This window comes from Sabethes cyaneus, chromosome 3 (genome assembly GCF_943734655.1).
Source record: "Sabethes cyaneus chromosome 3, idSabCyanKW18_F2, whole genome shotgun sequence".
Taxonomy (NCBI): Eukaryota; Metazoa; Arthropoda; class Insecta; order Diptera; family Culicidae; genus Sabethes; species Sabethes cyaneus.
In genome coordinates, this window is record NC_071355.1 from 92,482,907 (window position 1) to 92,506,154 (window position 23,248).

Below are 23,248 nucleotides of genomic sequence, written 5' to 3' on the forward strand. Positions count from 1 at the left end.
CTTTCTATTCGTTGGTCTGGTGATCTCCAGAAACGTAATTAATCTTAATTTGTCATTGAACACATACAAAGCAAAGACTTAGGCTATTTTTAAGAAGCCAATTGCATTAATTTTAATTTAGATGACGGGCAAGCCCATAAATATGGACAATACAGTAAACAAAAACGTTGCGTTAAATAAACGTAGAGGAAAATCTTTCATTAATATTTGTTAAACCAAACAACGATACTATTACTTTTTACACTTTTATTTGTAGGTATGTTTCATCTTAGCCAACATAAGCACAGCTATTACATTTTTTTCAGAATATTAGCTGAACCACGCTGTAGTATCTATTTATAAATATAGTTCAATTTTATTGAAAATATTTTTTTTCCAATGAGGTGATTTTTTGAAAGAGTTTAGATGAAGGTAGCAATAATTTGAAAAGTCGAAGTATGTAGTTTAGATTGAAGGTGTACGCGTATTCTCCCGTTACATGGGAATCGATTCTATGGTAGCGACATTTGCAAGTCTTTTCGTGGTGCGTTTTTAACGACACGTTTGTTTATTTTTTGTTTGTGTCCCTATTGAAGCCTTCTATCTGTTTATGGCATCTAGCATACTCGTAGTTTGTTTGTTAATTCGGTACCGATCATCGTCGTTGCGCTGTTGTTAAGTTTGGTCAAAACTATTGATTATCACCGTAATTGTTATACGATGAGATTTTTAGCGTTGCTTTCTGTTTGTTTGGTATTTTTCGTGCTATCGTTTGAGTTTGTCAATTTAATGAGGTAGAAGTTTTGACCAGATTGATTTTTCTGTTTAACACTAAAACTAATCGTAGATTCCTAAATATCTGTTTTGTTACTTGGTTGCTCGTACAGGTACCTACACAAGATTTTCTCCAATATTATCGACATGTCTTCTTTGTTTCCTTTCAGTCCACGCAAACTGTGTCTGTCATTCATAACGCTACATTGATCTGTATTTTGGCGTTAGAAACCCGGACTGAGAAGTAAGGATATAACCCCAATTTGAAAGCTGACTAACTTGTTAAACAATCGGTAAATTACAATAAAATGCGTTTTATTAGTCCCGAGTCCAGCTCCATGTACGAAGAAAACTAAGAAATAGTGTGTAGTACAGTAATATGTTGTTTTCCTTCTCATACAAACTTTTTAGGAACCGTCTAATATCGTGTTCAATTTAAAAACTACTCTTTCCAACATCGTCAATGATTCTTTTTAAATTTTATAATCCTACTCCTAACAAATACGCAAACCTTTTACAACCCTAATTCCTAGCGCTAAAAAGGAAAAAAAACCAAAAAAAACACTCACTAACAAAGGTAATCACAGATGTTGTTTAATAAGAACAAACTAAAAAATACAAAATGGAAAACTTGAACATAACTTCAGATGTAAAAACAATATGGCAGCTTCCAGAAGTTTGCAAAATGTTTCAGTAACACTAACACACTTTTAAATAAATGCATTGTTGGAAAGGTAATGACTATTGCAGATTAGTTCGTGAGAAGACATTATTTGTACGCCCGTCGTACCGTTAGCTTTGGACCCTGACTGAAACATTTCGCTACCAACCGGTAGAACTGCAATTTTCAAAAAAGTGAAAACTTTCCATCGTCTTTCCTACGTTTCGTTTGAGAAATCGTGTAGTTATTTGCCTTTTATATAAGCTCTCTGTAATTTACAGAACAAAACAAGTAATTTTCACTTTTCCGAAGCAAATGAAATAAGAAAAGGCTTACCTATTGCATATAATGTAGAATCATGCTCGCAACTGGGCATTGCTGCCCTAATATGAGTAACAAGAAGGATAAGGGTAATCGAATAGAGATAATTGTTTTGCAACATATGTAGTAAAACTTTGCCAGCTCTGAAACATTTGCAACACTGTGGCCAACTTTCTGCTTAATGCTATCACTCGTTAAAAAAATTTCTTATAGCGATATTCATACAAACTGGAGCTTAATCGATAGTTAATCATACGAATATATAAGGTACATAAGTTATCATCATCAGTTACTTTCTTTTTAATTTTTTTTCTCATACTGCTGTCAGCTGCCGAGCCGAAATCTAATGGCGAATGCTATGTAGATTCAAATCAAGCACCACAACCAGCATTCATACTCTAAACAGCTGATTATAAGTTATACTTTGAAAATTCACAATTTTTCGAGCTTCTAATCTCAATAATATGTAAGGAGCACACCGTTTTGCTTATTTTTTGTTTCTCCTTTTGTTTTAAATGATACATTATACTCCTTTTGCTGGAGGCGAATTCGACCTGAATTTTGTTTGTCTTATCACTCGGTTGAACCGTTAATCAGATATCACCGCATTCTGTTTTTACGAGTGAGGAATCCAGTTTCACTGTGCCTTCACGATTAGTCACGACAGATCACTACAAGAAAATATATAAACTCCCGCGCTCCCTGATATTGATCAGCCGGTTGGCTTGCGTCCTTCTAAGTAGTGTCCGAATATTTAAAAAAAAATCACATTTGATGGCCGTTGCGTTTTGTTGTGCTCGATTGCGACATTCGTACAAAATATATAGAGGGTAAATAGTGTCTCATGTGCACTGCATTTCTTTTTTAGATGTTTAGATATTATGACTGATTATTTCCATTATAGACCATATGTAGATTAGAAGGTAAAAATGTTCCATCCGTTTCTTAGCGTCTAGTATTATCTTACAGTCTCATCATTCAAATCGTTTCGGTTGGTGATCTGCTCACGTCCACCCCTAGTGCCGGTTCTCTGACTTAAAAATCCTCCAGCGCTTTGTCGACGGAAATGTTGTTGCCGGCTTTGATATTTTCCAAAATTTTGTTAACAAATTCCGTTGAATTGCCAGCAATTTTAATCTCTGAAAAGAGGGGGAAAATATTCACCTCTGTAAAATTGAGAGTTACGGCATGCACTGTACTCACTTGTGGCAGCCTTAACCAGATTTTCCAACTGCTGTTTGTGCTCATCGGAGGGTTCCGTTGGATTTTGACTGCATTTGCTCACCAAAATTTGCTTCATTTGGTTGATACCGTTGATCAGACGTTCTGCAGGAATAAATAGTACCATTCAAAATCAATTGAAAACTTTACTTTTGGATGCACGTAGGTATAAATAAAGGTTGTAAAATAAAAATTTGTAAACTGGATTGTAAATTTTTGTTAATCAAACTTCAATTTATACAAATTTAAATCAAATGCGAAAGTGCGAGGAATAAGAACCAAGTCGATTCTATATATTTCCGATCTCTCTATACCTTTTTATTGAGTTAACTACACGATTGCAATTTTTAAACACAACAAAACGATATACGATCATTTACTAGCCTGACTTTATTGCCTCACAGATAGAACTGTGAGATAGAACTATGTTCGCCAAGACCAGAAATTACGCTTTGTCTCCCTTCTTTATAATATCTGACGATCTTCGAGGCAGTCTCGTGGGACCATTTCTTCTTCTACCATTTAAGAATAATGCCAATCTGATTCTTAGTTTTAAACTATCACATGCTGACGACTGGGAGCTCTGCCGATACCTAACGCTGATAATAAACCTATCTATCGAAGCTGTCATTACTTTTTGATCAATTTTACACAAAAAGTGCTCTTTCATATTCTGTTCATAAAATCCTACTATCAGTGGAATCCTTTGTCAGCGAATTCCTCGCTGGTTTTCGAGACGACCCGTAAACGAAGAATCAACTACTGTTTAGTCTACAACAAATCCTATGTAAGTCCCGGAAGTACAATCTGTAAACTCATTATCTGCTTGTAGATTTCAACGCGCCGTTCGGTTCAGTCAGACGAAAAGAGAGGTGGCAGATAATGGTTGAAAATCGTTTACCGACGAAGTTGATTAAGCTGAGTCGAATGACTGAATATGGATGGACTAAAATCATGCGCACGTAAAGTATGTGGTGGAAGCAATTCTTCGATGAACACCTCAATGGAGAAGTTGCAGAAGAAGGTGGAAGTAATGTCCCAGCACCTAATCTCCAAGAAGCCAATCGCGAAATCGGGTTGCTGAAGACCTACAAAGCTAAATCTGGAATGATTCGCGATTAGGCCGCAACTAGCAAAATGTAACCAATGAGGAATATCACTGTGATAATTTGCAAGTACATTTTCAAGTCGTAATTTGAATAAAAGTGACAAAAATCGAGTGTGACAAAAGTGACAAAAAATTGGTGTAGAATAAAGCAATCTTGTAATTTCACAGCAATACTGCATTAAACCTGTGCATTCAAGCTCAAAATCTAAGTTTTCTAGTTTAACCCCTTGAAATCAGCCTCAAAGCATTTTGACAATGAGATTCGCCCAGCCCTGTTTCGCCTTGTTTTGGTTTTTTATTTAGTTTCGCCTGTTTACGTGCGCCTGTGTTTTGAAAACAACGCAGTTACGCTCTTTACTATCGCCTGTGTACAAAACGATTTGCAAATAAGCCTGTAACTTCATAACAAGGAAAGGGGCTAAACTGCAAATTTTCTTGTGTTTTGATTAAACACTTCTCTCGCCTATCACTAAAAACTTGTTTTAAATAATTCTATCGATTAAAACAGAAGAAACAATTCTTGCTATGGATATTATCAGTCTTTTTAAGACTGATGGTGTGATAGAACAATTTGTTTACATTTTGCTAGTTGCGTAATAATCGCGAATCACTCCGGAAATACCGCCTACTAGCAGCGCTTTACAAACATGGCCGGAAATCACTGGCAACGGCTCTACACTGGATTATTTCCAAAATGTGAAAAGAGAAGCTGCCAGAGAAATGGATGGCTTCGCAGATGCATTTTGTATCGTACCCAGGAGCTTTGTTACGACGGGGGTATTCTAGGTCAGACTGAGAGTGGAGTAGAAGTTTCGGGTGACGAAGACCAAATAAATGAAAGGAAGAGGCTAAAGGGAGACAAACGCGCGCCTCCCACGGACGGATTCGAGATCACTGATGACCGCGGAATATAACACCAATAAGCAGCAATCAAGAATCATACGCCGCCGTACAAATCTGACAAATTAGTTGACAATGTACAAAACCATCATGAGATCCGTAGTTTTTTAGGGACTTGAGGCAGTGATGTTGCTGATGGAGCATGAATCCCAAACTCAGGCACTGCTTGAACATATTTTCATCGCACATCTGGCGAAAGTCAGTAGGTTATGGTGGGCTAGACATGTCGTAAGGATGCCGCGGACGGGTCTCTTCAGCCCACCGGCACTAGGAAGCCGTCTGCCCAGCTTGCAAGATGGCTCGACCAGCTCGAAAGCGATTAGCAGTAAATGCATTCTTATAAACAATATTATTATTCATTTATTATCTAATAAAAGAAAATCAAACTCTACTTACTGTGTTCAGTCTCCAGTCCGTACAGCTTGATCTTGTTGGCTTCGTGCTGAGCCTTTTTCTTCAAACGGCACGCCCTCGAGGCCAGCTTGTTCTTTTCCTTCCGCGTCTTAGGCCGTGCATTGAACGGTAGCTCGCTCACCGGCGTCATGTCGTTGATCACCCGGCCTAGTTTGTCCAGCTCCTTGCCGATGCTGTGCAGCTTTTTCGGATTGGGCGTCAGATCGTTCCCGTCACCCTTGCGGGCTTTGCCACTGTGCTGTAAACGAAGGTTCTTAAGAGAATTATCAAGAGAAAACAATTTAATTGGAATCTGATCCCGAGACAGCGCGACGGTGGCCAGTGCGTCTAGGATTGATGGCCATCGGCAGCAAACACGATGGATTTTAACTACAAACCTTGATACCGCGCACCGAGCAGTGTGGACTAAAAACCGGATCAGTAACCTCATTCAGCACGTGTGGATCCTCCATTTGCGTTTTAATTACCAACCGTTGGCCTTTCGGGCCTTTGGCCTGTACGTTGTACTGCCAGAAGTAGCGCTTTGCTTTGGAACCGGATGATGTGCCACCCGAAATACGATTTGGGTCTTCTGTGTCAGAGTCCTCTACAAAAATGAATTAAAATTTATAACATAATCTAAAACAAGTAACCAATCAACGTACCGTCATGACTGGAATAGTCCTCGTAGTGATCGCTGTCATCTGAGTAACCTTCATCGTGAGAGAAATCCGGTGCCTCCGGGCTCAGTACGCTACCGGTACTGAGGGAAGACGTTGATCCGGCCTCGGCAAGGCTTCCAGTTGAAAGTAGATGCGGCCGTGGCTCCCTACGCTGCCACATCATCATATCGACACCGATGTGAGTTGGAGCCGACGAGGACAATCGAGACATAGTACCGCCGCTCGTGCCACCACCACTGCCAGCTCCGCCAATCCCTGAGTGGCTGGAACCAGCCTGCGCTTGTCGATGATGCATCATGCGGCGTCCACTGAAACCTCCTGGACTGAGCGAAGTTCCGCTCATCAAAACGGACGAACTGTTTCCAGGCACGGACTGTCCGAGCAACAAACCAGTACGATCCGCCGTGTTGCTCATCAACAACTGCTGCAAAGTTGAATACTTGGGATTGTATTGAACTTGGCCAACGTTGTTAGGGCTGCGGACGACATTGTTGTTGTTGACGTTTTGAGTCTTTGTTTGTTCCGGACTTTCAACCTTGATCATGCGGTTGTTATTTAAAGTGTTCAGCTGACGCTGCTGCTGAACATGATTCTGAGGCGGAGGCGTTTGTGTTTGTGAATAACCTAGTGACGGACTGGAGCTGTGGCTTCCTGGTGAGAAAGCCGCTGGCGAATTGATTTGGTTGGATGTGTACGGAGAAGTAGATATCTGAGAACGATCGTCGTAGATTTCACACGTAGTTGAGAGCAGTAAATCACTCGTCAATGGCATGTTGTTTCCGAGAGTCATTATCAAATTATTGTTTGTGTTTGTATTTGTATTGGAACGTAAAATTTGCTGTGGCAGGCTTGGTGACAAATGGATAGCACTTCCACTTCCACTGTCTCCACTGAGATTGGGCGATGGATGACTCAACGAAGGGTTCAACATCATGAAATCCTCATGCAGCAAATCAGTGGCAAAGATGTCATTCAGAGTGGGGCCACTTATCAGTTCATCTTTTTCCAGCTGATAAATATCGTCTTCATCCATATGAAACTGGCCCTGTTGGCCACCGACGTTTGGTGTGGAAGACACCGTCGAAGATGGTGAAACAATCTGTCCAAACGAATCCGTTGTCCATATTTCGTTGGTACCGAAGCCACTCACGTTCATTGTACCGATCTGAATACCATCACTAATGAAACCGCTTTCAGAGATGTTTTGCAGTGTAAAAATAGTGTCCACCGGAGTCGACGTGTGCAGTCCAGAACTGGAACCCGTTGTCACGAAGCTGATGTCCTGCAGCATTTGTGGCGACTGAGATTGATCAATATCGAAAACGTAATCCGACAAATCCGTAATCATCGCTCGCTGGTTGGCGCTGCGAGATGGAATCGGAACCGATGCCGTGGTCAAAATCGGATTACTGCTCAACGCGTCCATCATGGAAGTAGCAGTGCTCGGGGACGGACTCGGTGACGCGGATTCAAGCTTTATCGTGTTGACACTGCTCACGCTGGACTGGTCGTAGAACTCTGGAATGCTGGAAAAGGCGATGTTGCCACTGTCGGTGCCGTGTCCACCGCTGCCAACACCGCTCATATCCGTGTTTGTTGCTTTCGTTCTCAGCCAACTGTTACGGTTACGAATTTGTGACTCTGCGAATGGAGGAAAAGCTGTCATTATTAACTGGAACTTATTTTTTGTTTTTCAAGAATCAAATCACAGATTCGATGTTAGTTTATAGGATGCTTTAAAATAGAAGAGCGATGTTCGTACAGGAGGATGAAACCATCGTTGTAACTGTTAAAAGTAAAAGTAATCTCATCTGTACAAGTGCATGAAACTACACAGGCAATATTTTACCGAATGTTTATTGATAACACCAAACATTTGAACTAAATTTCTAAGGTGTACCATCAGGTATACGCTTCTGCTCAAATTATTTTCGCCAGTGAATATGTACTTACGCTAGTAAATAAATACTCACTGAATGATTGACTAACTGGCGGAAGTATTAGTTCTGTTGTACAATGTTGTACACATGTATAAAAATGATACTACTTCGAGGCGTTAGTTTATTGTGTTGGTTTCAAGTAGCCAAAACCGGCCAACCATCAACGTTGCGCATAGGTAAGAAAAGCTATTAAACTCCACACAAAAAAGACCTTGAACTTCACCTCTCTGCACAGCACACAGCTGGTGCCGGCTTGATTATGAATTGGAGGGTTTGCTCTATGTGGAGCGAAATCCGATGTCTTGCTACTGGCATCGAACATAATCTACACGAAAAAAAAGTATTTTATTATAGAAAACTTCTTGTGCGCTGTTTGAGGATTATTTCTATTGATTATATGTATACCTACATAAACAAATACTGTTCAACTAATAAAATCACGTGTCGATGTGGTTTCAATTGCAATTTCCTCCCGTCTGTTTATTTACATGGTGCTCTGAATGGCGCATGGCTTTCATTGTTTTTGTTTGAATCATTACAATCCGCCTACAACGGAGGAGAAAGAAAACCCAGGGATCGATCGTTTTCCGAGCCATCGCCACCCGTGTCGACGACGAAACAAAAAGGAAAACAACCCACCGCCACTCTTCGTTATCACAGTGGGTGATGGCGAGGAAAGAAAAACGCTACAAAACTTGCCATCTTACACCGCATTAGCATTGTTTGGGCGCAATTCTATTTTTAGCATCCTATCATACCAGCAGCAGCGTGGGACGATGCCAAAGGGCATCCGTCTAACGTACCGCCAGACGCCCACGCCAACCCAGCCATGCTAAGTCAATGAGGCGCCCAGATTTTCTTTAACAGTCCCTCCCCTTCATTCCGACGATAGGTCACATGTCAAGGCTATCTCCTCCCCGGTGTCGTAGACCTGAGTTATTTTCGCTAGGATTTTAGGAATGTAAACAACTATAGAATGCTCTGAGTGGGCAGCGGATTTCGGGGAAAACGATTGTCGCATTAATTCTGATAGCTGAGTTAAGCAGCCGCAGCAGCAGCTCGAAAGTCTTCACAGAGCTTCCAATGATTGAATACATGATTGTTTACATTGACGTTCCATAACAAATGGAAATTGCGAAATAAATATTAAATTTCCGAATTCAAGCTTCTCCGAAACCGACTTGACAGTGAATTTACACACTTGTCGTCCTTAATCCTCCACCGGTTTGCCGTTCTGAATCGTGTCGAATATTTTTTCAAAGATGCATGAAAAGCTGAAATTTACTGATTTTGATAAAAACTATGTATCTTCTTTTTTTTTAATCCGTTGGAAGAAACATTTCGGATTTTCGGAACGATCACTGATTACTGGATGGCAATGTTCAATCGTAAATTCTAATAGTTTAGCGTGGTTTAGCAGTTAATACATTGTTAGTTTTTTAGTTAATATGATAACTAATTTAAAGAAATTTTGTCAATAAAAGTATACTAAAATATTCTATTAATCAGTAGTACCAGAAGAATACAAAAACACTTATCTTTGTTTGTCAATAAGTTCGAGGTACTTTTACATTCAGGCCTGTTATCAACAATAGCCGTTTTTTTGGTGACGAACATGAAACGTGAAACATATGAGTTGGTTTCACTAAACTATTCATGTCCAATAAAATTCCGTCGCAATACTAAGTCTTTGCTTTTCCTTAATACTGTTCTGCTAATTCAAGAAAGTACCGACGTAAAAGATGAAAGTGCAAATCATTGTTTATGTTATCATTATATTGCCAGAGCGCGCGCAACTGATAGACGTAGTGCTTAGTCATAGAGAATCCCACATTAGAAATTTTAGTAAACATGAATTACAAATTGTACTACTGCTACTCGGTATTTGTAGTTTAATTAGGTACTATTCAAAATTTGAAACTTCAAAATCAAGAAAACAATGGCTTTTCATAAAAATCAATTCTTCCTCGATATATGTCACCTGCTTCAATAGAAAACTTCTCTAAATTGTGATTCAGTATTTTTGCTTTTGCTTAATAAGGAAGTCCCACAAGAAAAGAACAAAAAATATTTTAAAACTTGTCCAACATAGTTTTTCCAACTACACAACCGTGCAAAATTTTGTGAACAACTGGTTCCAGATGGTATTTTTTCTGGATAGCTCAGAAAATTAACTTTCATTTTCATAAAAGAATCTTTACTCTGTACTGCTTGGTTCCGTAGATATGAAGACTTGAACACCTTAGAGAAATCTAGTTTTCCGGTCGTAACTCTAAAATAGCAAAAAATAAAAAGGCTATCGTAAAATTTTTGTCACTAGAAGATAATGAAATGAAAAATAAGAAGAAAACATTTTAAAAAATTTCTTAGAATTAGTATATGGTTCTTTCGATTTTTCTTTAGTATTTTCCACCGTCGTGGAATATTTTGTGAAAATCATTTTCTTATTTATTTTTTCTAGATTGCTGAAAAATGTTATCTAATTTACATAAAAAAATTAGTTCTACGATGCTTGGTTTAAGAGTTGTTTGTTTGGTTTAAGAGTTATAAAGCATTAAATTAAGTTATGACTGAGAAAACTGGAAAATTTCTTTTGAAGTGTCCTAGAAAAATAAAAGAATTCTAATTTTTTAAATATGGTTTTCAATAAAAGTCCACTTGTATTCAAAATTTTATGAAATTCTGATACTCTTTGGCCCATTTTGTACGATAATTTTAAAGTATGCCCAAAGTTCGCATGATGTTGGTAGGTATTTTTTAAGTGAAAAATCGTATCCCATGAGTGCAATTACAGTCGAGCTAGAACTCGTTGAGCACAAATTTACAAAAAAGTTTTCGACCCTATCAAAAATATCTCTCCTGAGTTTGAGACCCCTCACCCCTGTGGTAGGAGGCTAAGAACTTTCGTAGAAATAAAACATAAATTTTTGCGTATGGCCCATTTGCTGCTAAGTAACAAGCGGTAAGCTGTGAAAGTAAACTAGTAAAACGTTCTTGGAGCAAGACACAGTGAATCGACGCCGCTAACTTACGCGCCCGTTGCTGTTCATGTCAAAAGAGACCATCATAAAATAAATTCATGCCAACAAAACCCCGCACATGTCACGTCAACCAAATTTGGTTCCATTTGCTCAATTAGTTCTCGAGTTATGAGAAAATTTATGTTTCATTTGTACAGGAGCCACCCCCTGTTAAAAGACGGATGGGTCTCAGTACACCATAGAAAAAATTCTTGCCTTCAAAACCCCCACATGCCAAATTTGGTTCCATTTGCTTGATTAGTTCTCGAGTTATGAGGAAATTTGTATTTTATTTGTAAGGAAACCCCCCTTCTTAAAGAAGGGAGGGGTTCCAATTAACCATAGAAAAAATTCTTGAATTCTGAAACCTCCACATGCCAAATTTGGTTCCATTTGCTTGATTAGTTCTAGTTATGTGAGGAAATTTGAATTCCATTCATATGGGAGCCCCCCCCCCCTCTTAGAAACGGAAGGGGTCTCAATACACCATAGAAAAAAATCATGCCTTCTAAAACCCCCACAAGCCAAATTTGGCTCCATTTGCTAGATTAGTTCTCGAGTTTTGAGGAAATTTGTCTTACATTTGTGTAGGAGTCCCTCCCTCCCTTTGCACCCTCCATAAAATTGATGGTCATGTTATCTGTCATTTTACATATAAATTGTTCAGTTTAGTTCAGTAGTTTAGTAGTTATTACCATTTAAAAATGTTTCATTCAAACGTTACATTTCTATTTTTGTTTTCACAAACTGCTACCCAGTCCCAGTATAGTATACAAAGACGTAGTGCTACGGTCCAGGGCTGCCGTTCTTCAATCCCTTCGAACATTAGTTGAACGTGCGTCCACAGTGGTTGGAAACCTTAAAAACCTGGCCAAAACCTCCAAAATCGAAAGTTATCGTTCATGGCATATTCTGACATAATTACACGTAGAATAAGTCATTTTATCATATCCTGTAATATCAACTATCGATAATGTAGATTTGTGGTTTGGCGTACTATCAAACATCAGTGTATGAGAGACTCTTGGCTAGTGCAGCTTGCATACGTTTTGTGGCTCTTGGCAAAAACGCATGTGATTCGTTATCGCATTATCAACTAACAATCAACCAAAATGGATAACGTTTCTGAAGGTATGTAGTTCATTAGCGTTATATGGGAATTCAGTTTCTTTCGTTATATATATACTTTTACAACGCTTAAAGTTTTCTTCGCAAATGCTAGTTTTTTCAATTAGCGCGCGCAATGAAGTTGGCATTTACTTTTTGTGCCGCGAGGTGCCGTCGAATGTTATATGTTTTTGTGAGCGTCAGATTGTGACGGTTCGAAGGGTGTGTAGCTTTTTTGCAACTATTTGCAACTCCACGAGAAAATGGAGATTTAGTGTTGACGGGCACTTGTAGGCGAAATCGGACGTGTGAGCTTTTGATGCTCCAAACAACCTGTGCTAATTTTTAAATTGTGTTTTGCTATTATCCTGTTCTTTACAAATAAATCGTTGATGGTGCAGAGCAAAGCCTAGGGGATAACCGTCTTTAGACACTACCCTTCTTTATCGACAGACTTCGCGAGTACAGGACAATTACGAGGCTAGTTCAACGATCCTACTGACCCTAACAGCACCTGATCGTTCTTAATGTGACAGATTATTGATAACTCTTACGATTCATTTTATAGCTTCTGCAAATTAACGAATGGAAGAGGGTAACTGGCAGCAGGTTTTCCAAAAGGAGAAATTAAGGCAGACGGGCCATATTATTATTTGCCGAATTAAGTGAACGCACACAATGTTGAAAAGAAAACGGTTAAAACATGGAAATTATAGATACAAACATGCATAAGCATTCAAACTTGCTTATTGATCGCTCGAAAGCAGGGATGGGCAATTCTAATGACGAAAATACTGCAAGACGTATTATTGAACATTGGAAAGTGTCCGCACAAATTCTGGAGCTTGGGAATCGCGCAACATGAATATAAAGCATCAAGGAAATATACGAGTGAGAAGATAATGGAATATATTTTGCGAAGAATGATTGCTTGCAATCGTGTTGTTGCGCTACACAACATTGAATGACACTGACAGCGATAAAATCGGCGACGGTGATGAAAGTAGCAGCGATGATCACTCCGATTAACATTATTTTTTAAAGTAATGTTGCATTACCAAATAGAATATAGAATTTTGCGATTTTAATAGGGTAAATAAGGCGATTTTAAATTTGATTTCAATTTTGTTTCTTGAAAAAGGGACCAAAAAACTTACTGAGCCAGATATAAACTAAAAAGGACTAAAAGATACAAAAGTGGTCCTCCATATTGGTCAGCTATTTTACATTTTGAGTTTTATTGTTGAGCTCAACGACCTAAAAGTCACCTTTAGATGAAATTTACATCAAAAACTTTAAAATTTAACAAAAAAGGCCGCCATTTTGGGTCAGCCATTTTGAATTTCACATTTTCAATACCATTTTTGAAATCAGCAGCCCGAAAAACATGGAATCTCATCATCTTGAGGTTTTGGCCAAGAATTTTAAGTCGTACTCGTAAGCGCACAGTCATCGGATGCGGGGCCTGCCCCGAAGTCTACGGTCTGTTCCTGGTTCTCTGCTCAAAATAGTGTTGGCTATTCTTTCGTCGGGCATTCTGGTCACATGCCCAGCCCACCGTAGTCTGCCACATTGTACTACCTTCACTAGATCAGTACATTTGTATACTTGATATGGCTTGTGGTTCATGCGTCTGCGCTATACTTCATTTTCCATTTTGCAGAGGTTTAGGTTCAAAAACCCCAAGCAGTCGTCAATCAGCATCCTTTAGCGTACATGATTTATGTCCGTAAAGAGCCAGCAGGAAGATTAGTGTTGCGCCAGTCTTGTGCAAATTTGCAAACTAGGAGATTTCAGTTGACTACGTAATCCATCCGTAAAACCCGATTCGTGACAGCATTTCGTCAGGTTACTTCGCGTCTTACATCGTTGTCACATGTTATGGGCGTGCCAAGGTATGTAACTTCCTCCACTACTTCATATCGTTCTCCATCCACCTCGGCATCAACACCATTTGGATTCCTACGTCCCCTGCTAGCAACCATGTACCTCGTTTCGGCGGTGTTAATGGTCAATCTTAAGCTCGCTGCTTCCCATTTAAAAGGCCTCAAGGCCTCTTCCACTACTCTACGGTTGCTTCTGGCGGTAGTGACGTCATCCACCAAGAAAAACCAAGAAGCATGTGAGTATGCGTGATGATAGACCCATTCTTTTCTACGTTTACTCTGCGTATTGCAGCTTCCAATGTTGAATGGTGGGTTGGACAGTGCTTCTGCACTTGCCCTTGCTTCAGTCCATCCAATGTCACGAAAGCTGCTATTCTAACAGATGATTTTAACCCATCCAACGTCGCACGAACCGGCGTAATTAGTTTCGACGGAAAACCACATTCTAGCATTATCTGGCACAGCTCATTTCGTTTGACTGAATCCTTCGCCGCCTTAAAGTTCACAAACAGAAGGTGAGTCTGCAAGTTGTACTCCCGGAACTTATCTAAAAACTGATGTAGGGTAAAAATCTGATCTATCGTGGAACGAGCCTTATAAACACAATTGAGCAATGTATTTTTTACAAGTGTAAGTTGCGGCTAAGCACAAACTCGAGCGTGGTTTGGACCCCCTGAACCAATGCCTCAGAGTCGGCCTGCTATCCAAGTTTTCGAGGATAAAGGGAAATACTCGTGATGCGTAATGAAAAACTCGCGATTGGATTTACAACGAGTTCACAATTTTATTTATCGTTCACTGCAGTTTCTGGTTTCACTCTTTCCACTTTCTTCTAAACTATCTAACCTTTCTATCTTGCTAACGTCAACGGGCCCCGTTTCCACTGAACACCTTCCTTCCTTCTTCCAAATCCAGTCCACAAGCCGCTCAGTTCCGGTTCTCTCCTTCCGCTTCCACTGATACGATTTCCGCGTACACTGCAGCCTTTGCCGCCAAGTGTAACATAGAATGGACACAGTTGCAGGGATCGGCGTTTAGATCTCCCAGATCACTATCGGCTTAGCGTTGACCCGAATACCGACACTGGCGATGACACTTTGAGAATCTAGCACAGCGAGGCTTTGTAACTTGAAGCACGGACATTCCGGCTTTAGTAGGCTCGCTATGGGCAGCTTGACGAAGGGCAAATTAACGAAAGTCAAAGGGAAAAGGTTTACCTGCAGTCCTTGTTAGCAATTGCATTGGCACTTGGCACTTGGTATGTATAATCAATTACTTTGTTTTGTATAGTTCACATCCAATTAATTTTCAACGTTTTATTGTCGACTTTTTCGACCGAATTGCACCTACAGCCTACGATCATCTGTAAGCGGTGTTCAGTTTTCTGCCTGTTTTCCCCCTGATAACAACGGGTGCAAACTCGATGGGTGCTGGCTGCGTGCTTGGGGTATATGGTTCTATTTCTGACTTTAGTGGGAGGTGTTGTGGGATTCGTGACCTGTTTTTATCTTCTGTGGGACAACTTGTGGGAGTTACACATTAACCAGAACAAAGATTTCTTACTTTTTTAATAAAACGTCCATAAAACCTGCATAGCGGAGCCTACCGACACTTACATACTCGAGTCGATGTCCTTTTTCGAAAATAGCGCAAATGACGCCGTCGAAGCACTCCTCCGGCATTTGTTCTTCCTCCCAGATCCTAACGATGATCCGGTGGATTGCTTCGTACAGTCGCTCGCTTCCCACTTTTAAAAATCATACTTTCTTTTCCAATCCACTTGAAGTCCCCCAAGAACATACGTCTACATAGTTTTTATAAAATTTAGTTTCTATTTATAAGATTCTCTTAAAGGAGTCATTATAAACCAAGCGAACTTAATACCCAGCTAGCATTTTCTATCCGAAAAGATCCGATTATGCGCGAACAGCTTCATACAGCTATATAATTTTGTGCTTTTTTTTACGAGTAGGGAAATCTGCTATCAGACACCTGAGAAGACAACTCAGGGAGTGGGGTTGGTATCCCAACCCCCCTACTGGGACGTGAGGATCCAGACCCACTAAAACCCTACTCGAGTCTCCAGCCTGAATCCCCCTGGCACCACCTTATCGGTATTACTTCAGGGAGGGGCTATTGTGCTTAACGCACACTCGTAGATAACTACTGAACTATGGTAGTTAGGCTGTTTATTCGCCGTTGATCGGCTTTCCAGCGGTTTTGTAGCTCAAGTACGATCTGGGTAGCAGCCGCGTTGACCGCTCCCCAGACGTCCGAGCCAGAACACATCCTTTGGACTAAGTTATCCGGAGTAGTGTCCTGTCCGCTCACTGCCATCATGTTGCTTCTCACGCCTGCGAAACGATGGCCTATGAAGAAAGCATGCTCTGCAGTTTCCTCAACGTCCACGCATTCGGGACAGGCGGAGGACTCCGCATGCCCAAACTTGTGCAGATACTGTCTAAAACAACCATGCCGTGACAGAATTTGTGTCAGGTGGAAGTTGACTTCGCCGTGGCGCCAGTTGACCCACCCGGATAGCTCCGGGATAAGTCGATGTGTCCACCGGCCTTTTGTGGAATTAGACCATGCCCGCTGCCATGTGGTCATCCAGGCCGATCTTGTGGTATTCCGTGTGCCTCTAGTTCCACGTTGGTTGAAGCACTCTACGTCCTCGCTGATGATGATACCAATAGGCATCATACCCGCTAAGACGCAGATTGGGTCATGTGAAGTTGTGCGATACGCACTCGCCACTCTTAAGCACATGAGACGATAAGTGCTTTCCAGCTTGGCTAGATAACTTTTGGTACCTAACGCCGATGACCACACCGGCCCGCCATACCTGAGTATGGACTGGACCACGTTAGCTAATAGCCTTCGCTTGCTTCGTCATATACCGCAGAGCTATTAGACACCATACGAGACAATGCCGAAATAGCTGTGGAAGCCTTCTTGCAGGCATAGTCGACGTGGCTCCCGAATTTGAGCTTGTCGTCGACCATGACTCCCAGGAGTTTTAAGGACCGCGTTGACGCAATAGTGCAGTCCCCGACGCTGATATTTGCTTGCTGCACCGACTTGCGGTTGTTCACCACGATAACCTCCGTTTTATGATGCGCTAGCTCCAGTTGACTGGATCGCATCCAATCTTCAACAATGCTTATAGAGTGGGCAGCCGTCAACTCTACCTCTCTGATAGATTCACCATAGACTTCCAAGGTGATGTCATCCGCAAAGCCGACAATCACCACCCCTACCGGGAACTTTAGCTTTAACACCTCGTCATACATGACGTTCCAGAACAACGGGCCCAGTATACAACTTTGTGCTGACAATCATTTGTTTGTTAGATACTTTCCTTATAAACGATGAAATATCAAATTGTGCGCGTTATTAGGCTTTATTTATGATTCTGAATTTGTTAAGAGATAACTACGATAATTTTCGTACATTGATATAGGAGTTGGTGGTGGCTGGGTAGCGGCGTTGAGAATACGACTTTTGTTAAAGTGTTTTTTCTTAACGGGTGACAACTAAAATTTTGGAATTTTTTCTCAGGCTGTCAAAAAAAAGACAAAGATACATGAAGAAGATCTGATTTACAGAAATTAAAGATACATTGTCCATTGTTGAAAAAAAATTAATGTACATTTGAAAACGGTCCGTAATCGGCTGTTCGGCGAAGCTTCTGTTTGATGTCGGAACAGGAGCGTTGCACGGCCGTTCATGTCAACTTTGCGAATGCATCTCTTGATTCCACCAATCAACTGTTTGCAATTCGGGGCTCTCCAATTATTTTTGTACACCAAGGAACTCAAAATCCCGACTGAGACAGATTTGTCGGGTCGTGGGTTTTGAGTACAAATGGGATCGATTGGGTATTCAGGAACGATTGTGATTTTTTGGCGTAATGCGATGATGCTCTATCCGGCCAAAACACGTATTGTCCATCTGCATGATGTTTCTGTAGAAATGGGATCAAAATTTTCTTCAAACATTCGTCTGGTACACATCTTAATTGACAGCCAAACCAGAGGGCATGGTGTTGAAGGCACGAGAAAGAGAACGATGTCCTTCTGCGTCCATAATTTTGGCTGGTATTCCACTACCTTGCTTGCGAACAGTTGATGGGCATCTTAGGATATGGTAAACAATCGAAGCCGCAACATATTCGCTTTTCGAATGTTGTACCGTATACTTTTTGTCGAGATTTCTGTGGCAGTTCGTAGAAGTGTACAACGCGCTCCCGAAATGCTTCTTGTTTCGACACCATTTCAGGCAAAAATGGGCAAGCATAAACAAAACAAAATATATTGACAAAGAAGGAGAGAGGGGGAGCTAACACATACATACTGGCATTGCTCTCTGAGTTCGTTTGTTGTTGAGTATAGGGGCCTCGAAAACATTCCAAAATTTTAGTTGTCACCCGTTAGTTATATGGAGGTCTTTTGAACTTTGGGGTTGGATCAGCTGTGAGCAGAAATCTATCAATATATAAAAGCTAATGTACGTTTGTATGAACCGCCATAACTCCATAACGCGTGCACGGATTTTTGTCAAACTTGGCACATAAGACTCTTGAAATAAGGGAATTAGTATAGGGGAGTTAACAAAACGGGAGGAAAGAGCGATGATACTAGTGTATTAGTGGGATAGATATTTTGGATACAACAGAGGGTTTAAACCAGAGGGGTGGGGGACTGTGCAATTGACAATCGAAAAAGAAAATAGATGTACAAGTAGCTGGGAGACAAAAAAGGGAATGGCCTCGAGCAACAGTAATAGTAGAATCAAATCTCGTTGTATGTCCATTATAGGTGGGACGTAAAAATAGGGCCGTTACTTCAAATTTTGGGTGAAAAAACAAAAGGCATTATTTCGAATTTCCTGAGATTACCTCATGGTATTTGACAAGCACGTTAAAAGAGAACGTAATTCAATTTATGGAGGTAAAACGAGAAGACGTTATTTCAAATTTCGAACGTAAAAAAGAGGACGTAAAAAGAAATCACGATCACAATGAACGGAAGTAAAAAGTTTCTAGTGTATTAATAATTTTAAAAATTTTCGGATTCTAAGAAGTCTAAGGCTCGGTAAGGACAAAAATATGTCAAAAATGTAGTAGTTGCCAAAAAGGAGATACCGAAATAGCTTTCATTTGATCTCACGATGCCGTCAGAATTAGAATTGGTAATCACCACCGATTTCCATTCGGAGCGGCAAATCAGGCGTTAACCTATCTCAAAGACGCAATGTGGAGGTTTTTAGTTTTTTTCAGACAAAAACAGCATTTAGTTGTTATGGCCATTGTTTACTACTTGCTCGATTTAAATAGAAAAATATTTTTTTCAAAAAGCGTTGTTTATCAATTTTTTGTCGTCATATGAACGACGTATTTTTCACATATACGCACAATTCTCACGGTGTGAAAACATCACTCGTTGAATCAATGTTCAAAGCTGATCGGTCTTTCTGCTACTGACTAGTCTTTTGCAGTTAGAGCCAATTGAGATTGAAAAATATTGTCGTGTAGAACTTGAGGATCTTGTTGAATAATCCATCAATTGTTGGTCTCTGTATGACTGTGTAGTTAGTAGCGTCGCCGTCGGTCGACTAGCTCTCACATGATAGCACAATCGCGTCACAATTCGCTCAGTTCGAGGATCGCTATCAAAACAATTTCATTGATTAGAGTGATGAGACGCAGACTCAAATATTTACATCACACTTTCGTTGAGAGAAACCTTTTTATTTTGCTAAAAACCAAAGCAAACCAAAGCAAATTAAAAGGCCACTCATGACCCTGCTGCCACTCAAACTAATCAAAAACATCATTATCTATATTTCAAGTATTCTTATCACTAATTATTTATTCCTTAACAGCTGGAAATAACGAAGCGATAAGTACCGCGCGCGGGACATTATCTATCACTAAGATTATCAAAATGGGTCAGCCAACCTCATTATCATCATTTGCTGGCAAATGTAAAAATGTTTCCTGGAACTAAACAACACCTTGCTATCGTAAACAATACTCGCAGAAACACGAATGAAACGCAGGAGGTAAAGCAACCGCTTTGAATATTTCGGTATCGCGAGTCCGCCAATGAGGTGATTTAAATAAAATTCCAATTTAAGAAATCTCCAAAATTCGGACAGCTTCGAGTTCGAAGCAAGCAACCGCTCCCCGCTCCTATACAGTCAACTGGATGTCCTTGGAAAAGTTTCTTAACTTCTTCAATTGATTCGTCATTTTTTCATTATGATAGTTTTGCAAATTCACCTTCGTTCCAGATAGATCAAATGGAAGAATTCATGCGCGAAGAGACTTACGATCACTTGATGCAGGTTTTCGGCGAACTCCGCTCACGAACATTCAGCAGCGTCTTTATTTGCGTTGCTCGTCTAACAGCGTTTACGTAGCTTCCGCCTGTCTGTTCCCAGTTTCCCGTGTTGTTTTTATTTTTATTTTTTGTTACTTTTTCTTTCTATATACTAGAAGTGTTTACAAAACGACGGTATATGTTCATTCACTTGTTATACTTTTTTCACGATTTTCGGCTTTTCGCAAGAGGTCACTCTATTTCCGCATTTTAAAATAAGTTATTTTTAGAACACTGTTCAAAAAAATCATGTCTCGTCCTGTCGCACCAGTTTCACAACTGTTGTCAATTTTACATGTTCATTCTTGCGCTGTGAAAACGACAACAAAATAATAGAGCTTTTCGCGAGTCGGCCACGTTTGCTATACTATGACTGATAAGATAAACTGACCGTTCCGTATCAGTGCTACAGTTGGATGGAACACATGAGCCCGATCATTCATACGCTAAACTCTCCCCGACTGTGGCAGCCATTACCGCCGAATCACACAGACTGTACCACTACCAGCGACACGCGCAGTATACTTCTCTTCCTTTGTGCTCCTTTTCTTAGTCAGCACATGCTAATCAGCTAGGAATCAAAATGCGTAAACTGGTGATCCAGCCAAACAACTTTCCCGAAAAAATTGTCACTATCCACAAAGCACTGGCCACGTGAGCTCTAAATATTGAAATTCTTCCAAATAACCAATACACAACAGCTACCGTAGCGTTCGATACAAATTATACAAAAATATTATGATTCACTGGCAATTGAAAAAATCTTCACTCACAGAATAAAGCGACTTGTGTTTATCAAAGTCTCAACACAACTGACCTGAACAGATCGCGAATCTTCGCGACCAACCAGCCGCACGTCCACTGGCGCAAGGAAACCGCACCGACCCGTGTATTGGTGTGCCGTGTATCGACGAGACCGCCGCTAATTCATTCACCATTCGAGTGTACATGCCCCAATGATTATTATTTCGTCGGCTATTAGTCGCTGTGTTAAGTTAACCCGTTCTAGCCCAGATGTTCACTGCGTAAGGAGAATGTAGTAGGACTGGTAGCTGTTGCTTTGAATTTGAAGGAATTCAACGAAAGCAAAAAAAATAGGTTGACCCTAAACAGGAACAACTCCCACCCCATTCAGGAAGCCTTTCAACAGCAAATAACACAAGGAAAACACGTAAACAAGTCTATCAACAATACTGTCGACGTTTTTTTCTGGCACTAAATAGTTTTGAGAATGTAAGCGAGATATTTGAAAATTGAAACCCTAAACACAAGTTTACTACGGTTACGTCCGTTACTACTGCTGAATAAATATCAATTCGTTTGTATTAAAATTTACAATTGCACCATGCAAACTATGGAACACGCAATGAATTCAGGCAAATGAGATTATTGCGGATTTTTTTTTGAACGCGATGCTTTGTCTTATATTTTTATAGACAAAATTCACTGGAGTCTAAAAATAGAGCACGTGTCGAGTCAGAGTACTCATCATAAAGCTGAAGGTTCAGCAGTAGTAAGTTTGCCAACTATATATGTTCGCAACGGTTACTTTGAATTGAACGATGCTGATAGAATTGGTTCCCCATAGACACATCTCTCAAATCATCTGTGAAAATTCCGGGACTATCTATATCTTTCTGAAAATTAAAGCAAATTTCTGCAGCAATCGAGGAAAAACAAAATCTGAAAAAAGTTTGTGACGGTGATGGAAACTCAACCGCAGTCTTTTTTTTTCTCGTTTCGAGAGTAGGAAATCGAGGTCCTGCCAATGCCTGCCTTGAGGACCCATGTTAGTCTCTTGACTGTCATTCAACTGCAACGTGGAATATCATTTTCTTAGCTAGTACTATATGCTAAGAGCGGCTTACAACAGTATCTGACTCGTGGCGGATGGCTGTATTAGGAAACATGCTTAATCATTTCCCCGCCGACCAGTTAGCTTCAAGGTCTAACAAGACACTGGTCTAACAAGCCAGTCGTCGCATCCCAAGTAACAGTTTCAATTTTAAGGTGCACTTGAAGAGGTTTCCAGCATTTGCTGCTTAAAACCGATCTCAAAACTTGTAATTCAACAAAATTGCGATAAAACAGCCATAAAACCCTTATAAGGCGAGGGAGGCCCACACTAAAGAAGGTTCTCAAGAAAATTTCCAAAGATCGTTTTAAAGCTTGTAATTCTTATCGATATCTATTTAAAATGTCTTCCAAGAGTCGCTAGAAACAAAAAGAAAACTGCCACAAGTGTTGATGATTTTATGGTTGTCTCTTCAAAGAACACTTGCAAGACATCATACACTTCTCACAGCCTTAAATGTTTTAAATTGAACAAGAGCTATAAACTATAAGCATTCACAGATATTGCTATTTCGAAATGAGTATAAATGAAAATTGAAAATAAAAATGGTGATAAAAGCAGCTGCTTTGTTGCTCATAAATGAGAAATTTTTCATGCCACGCTCGGTTTGTCGATGTTTTGTGACTTGAAAGTTGGAAAATTTTAACGCGCCAGTTATTTTTGCTAGATTATTGAAAAATTAAATTAATAAAAAAAATTAATGATTTCATGAAGAAGTTGACAGCTACCAAATTTTTAACTGATTGTGGCAAAAAGGCTTTTATATGTCTAAACATTTATTTAAAAAGATAAGATCACTAATAGTATTGCATAATACCATATTTATAAGCGCCCATATGCAATTGACTACAATTTCAAAACTAATCAAAATAGCCCTGTTCGCTATTTTTTCAATGGTTTTATCCAAATCAACCCGAAAGCGCTTATTAGACTAACATTTCTTGCACAAGACAAAGAAAATTTTTCCAAGAGCGCGATAAGTTCATCAATACTTATTGTATTCTTGAAGAAGAC

General features: G+C 40.0%; 1 protein-coding gene across 3 annotated transcripts in view; it reads right to left on the bottom strand.

Moving 5' to 3' along the window:
* Window positions 1-249: 249 nt before the first annotated feature.
* LOC128741916 (protein CREBRF homolog) overlaps window positions 250-23,248 on the bottom strand; it is a 39,494-nt gene continuing 16,495 nt past the window's right edge. Inside the window, exons 1-6 of one of the 3 annotated variants that reach the window (XM_053838038.1) lie at window positions 20,330-21,147; window positions 6,023-7,681; window positions 5,756-5,964; window positions 5,361-5,616; window positions 2,939-3,061; window positions 250-2,874 (exon numbers count right to left, since the gene is read on the bottom strand). In XM_053838038.1, the coding sequence (XP_053694013.1) occupies window positions 2,771-2,874; window positions 2,939-3,061; window positions 5,361-5,616; window positions 5,756-5,964; window positions 6,023-7,681; window positions 20,330-20,372 (2,394 nt within the window). In that variant the 5' untranslated portion in view covers window positions 20,373-21,147 and the 3' untranslated portion in view covers window positions 250-2,770. Of the gene's footprint in view, window positions 2,875-2,938; window positions 3,062-5,360; window positions 5,632-5,755; window positions 5,965-6,022; window positions 7,682-20,329; window positions 21,148-23,248 lie in introns of those variants that run through there. The other 2 variants (XM_053838037.1, XM_053838039.1) reach the window with 2 other exon arrangements.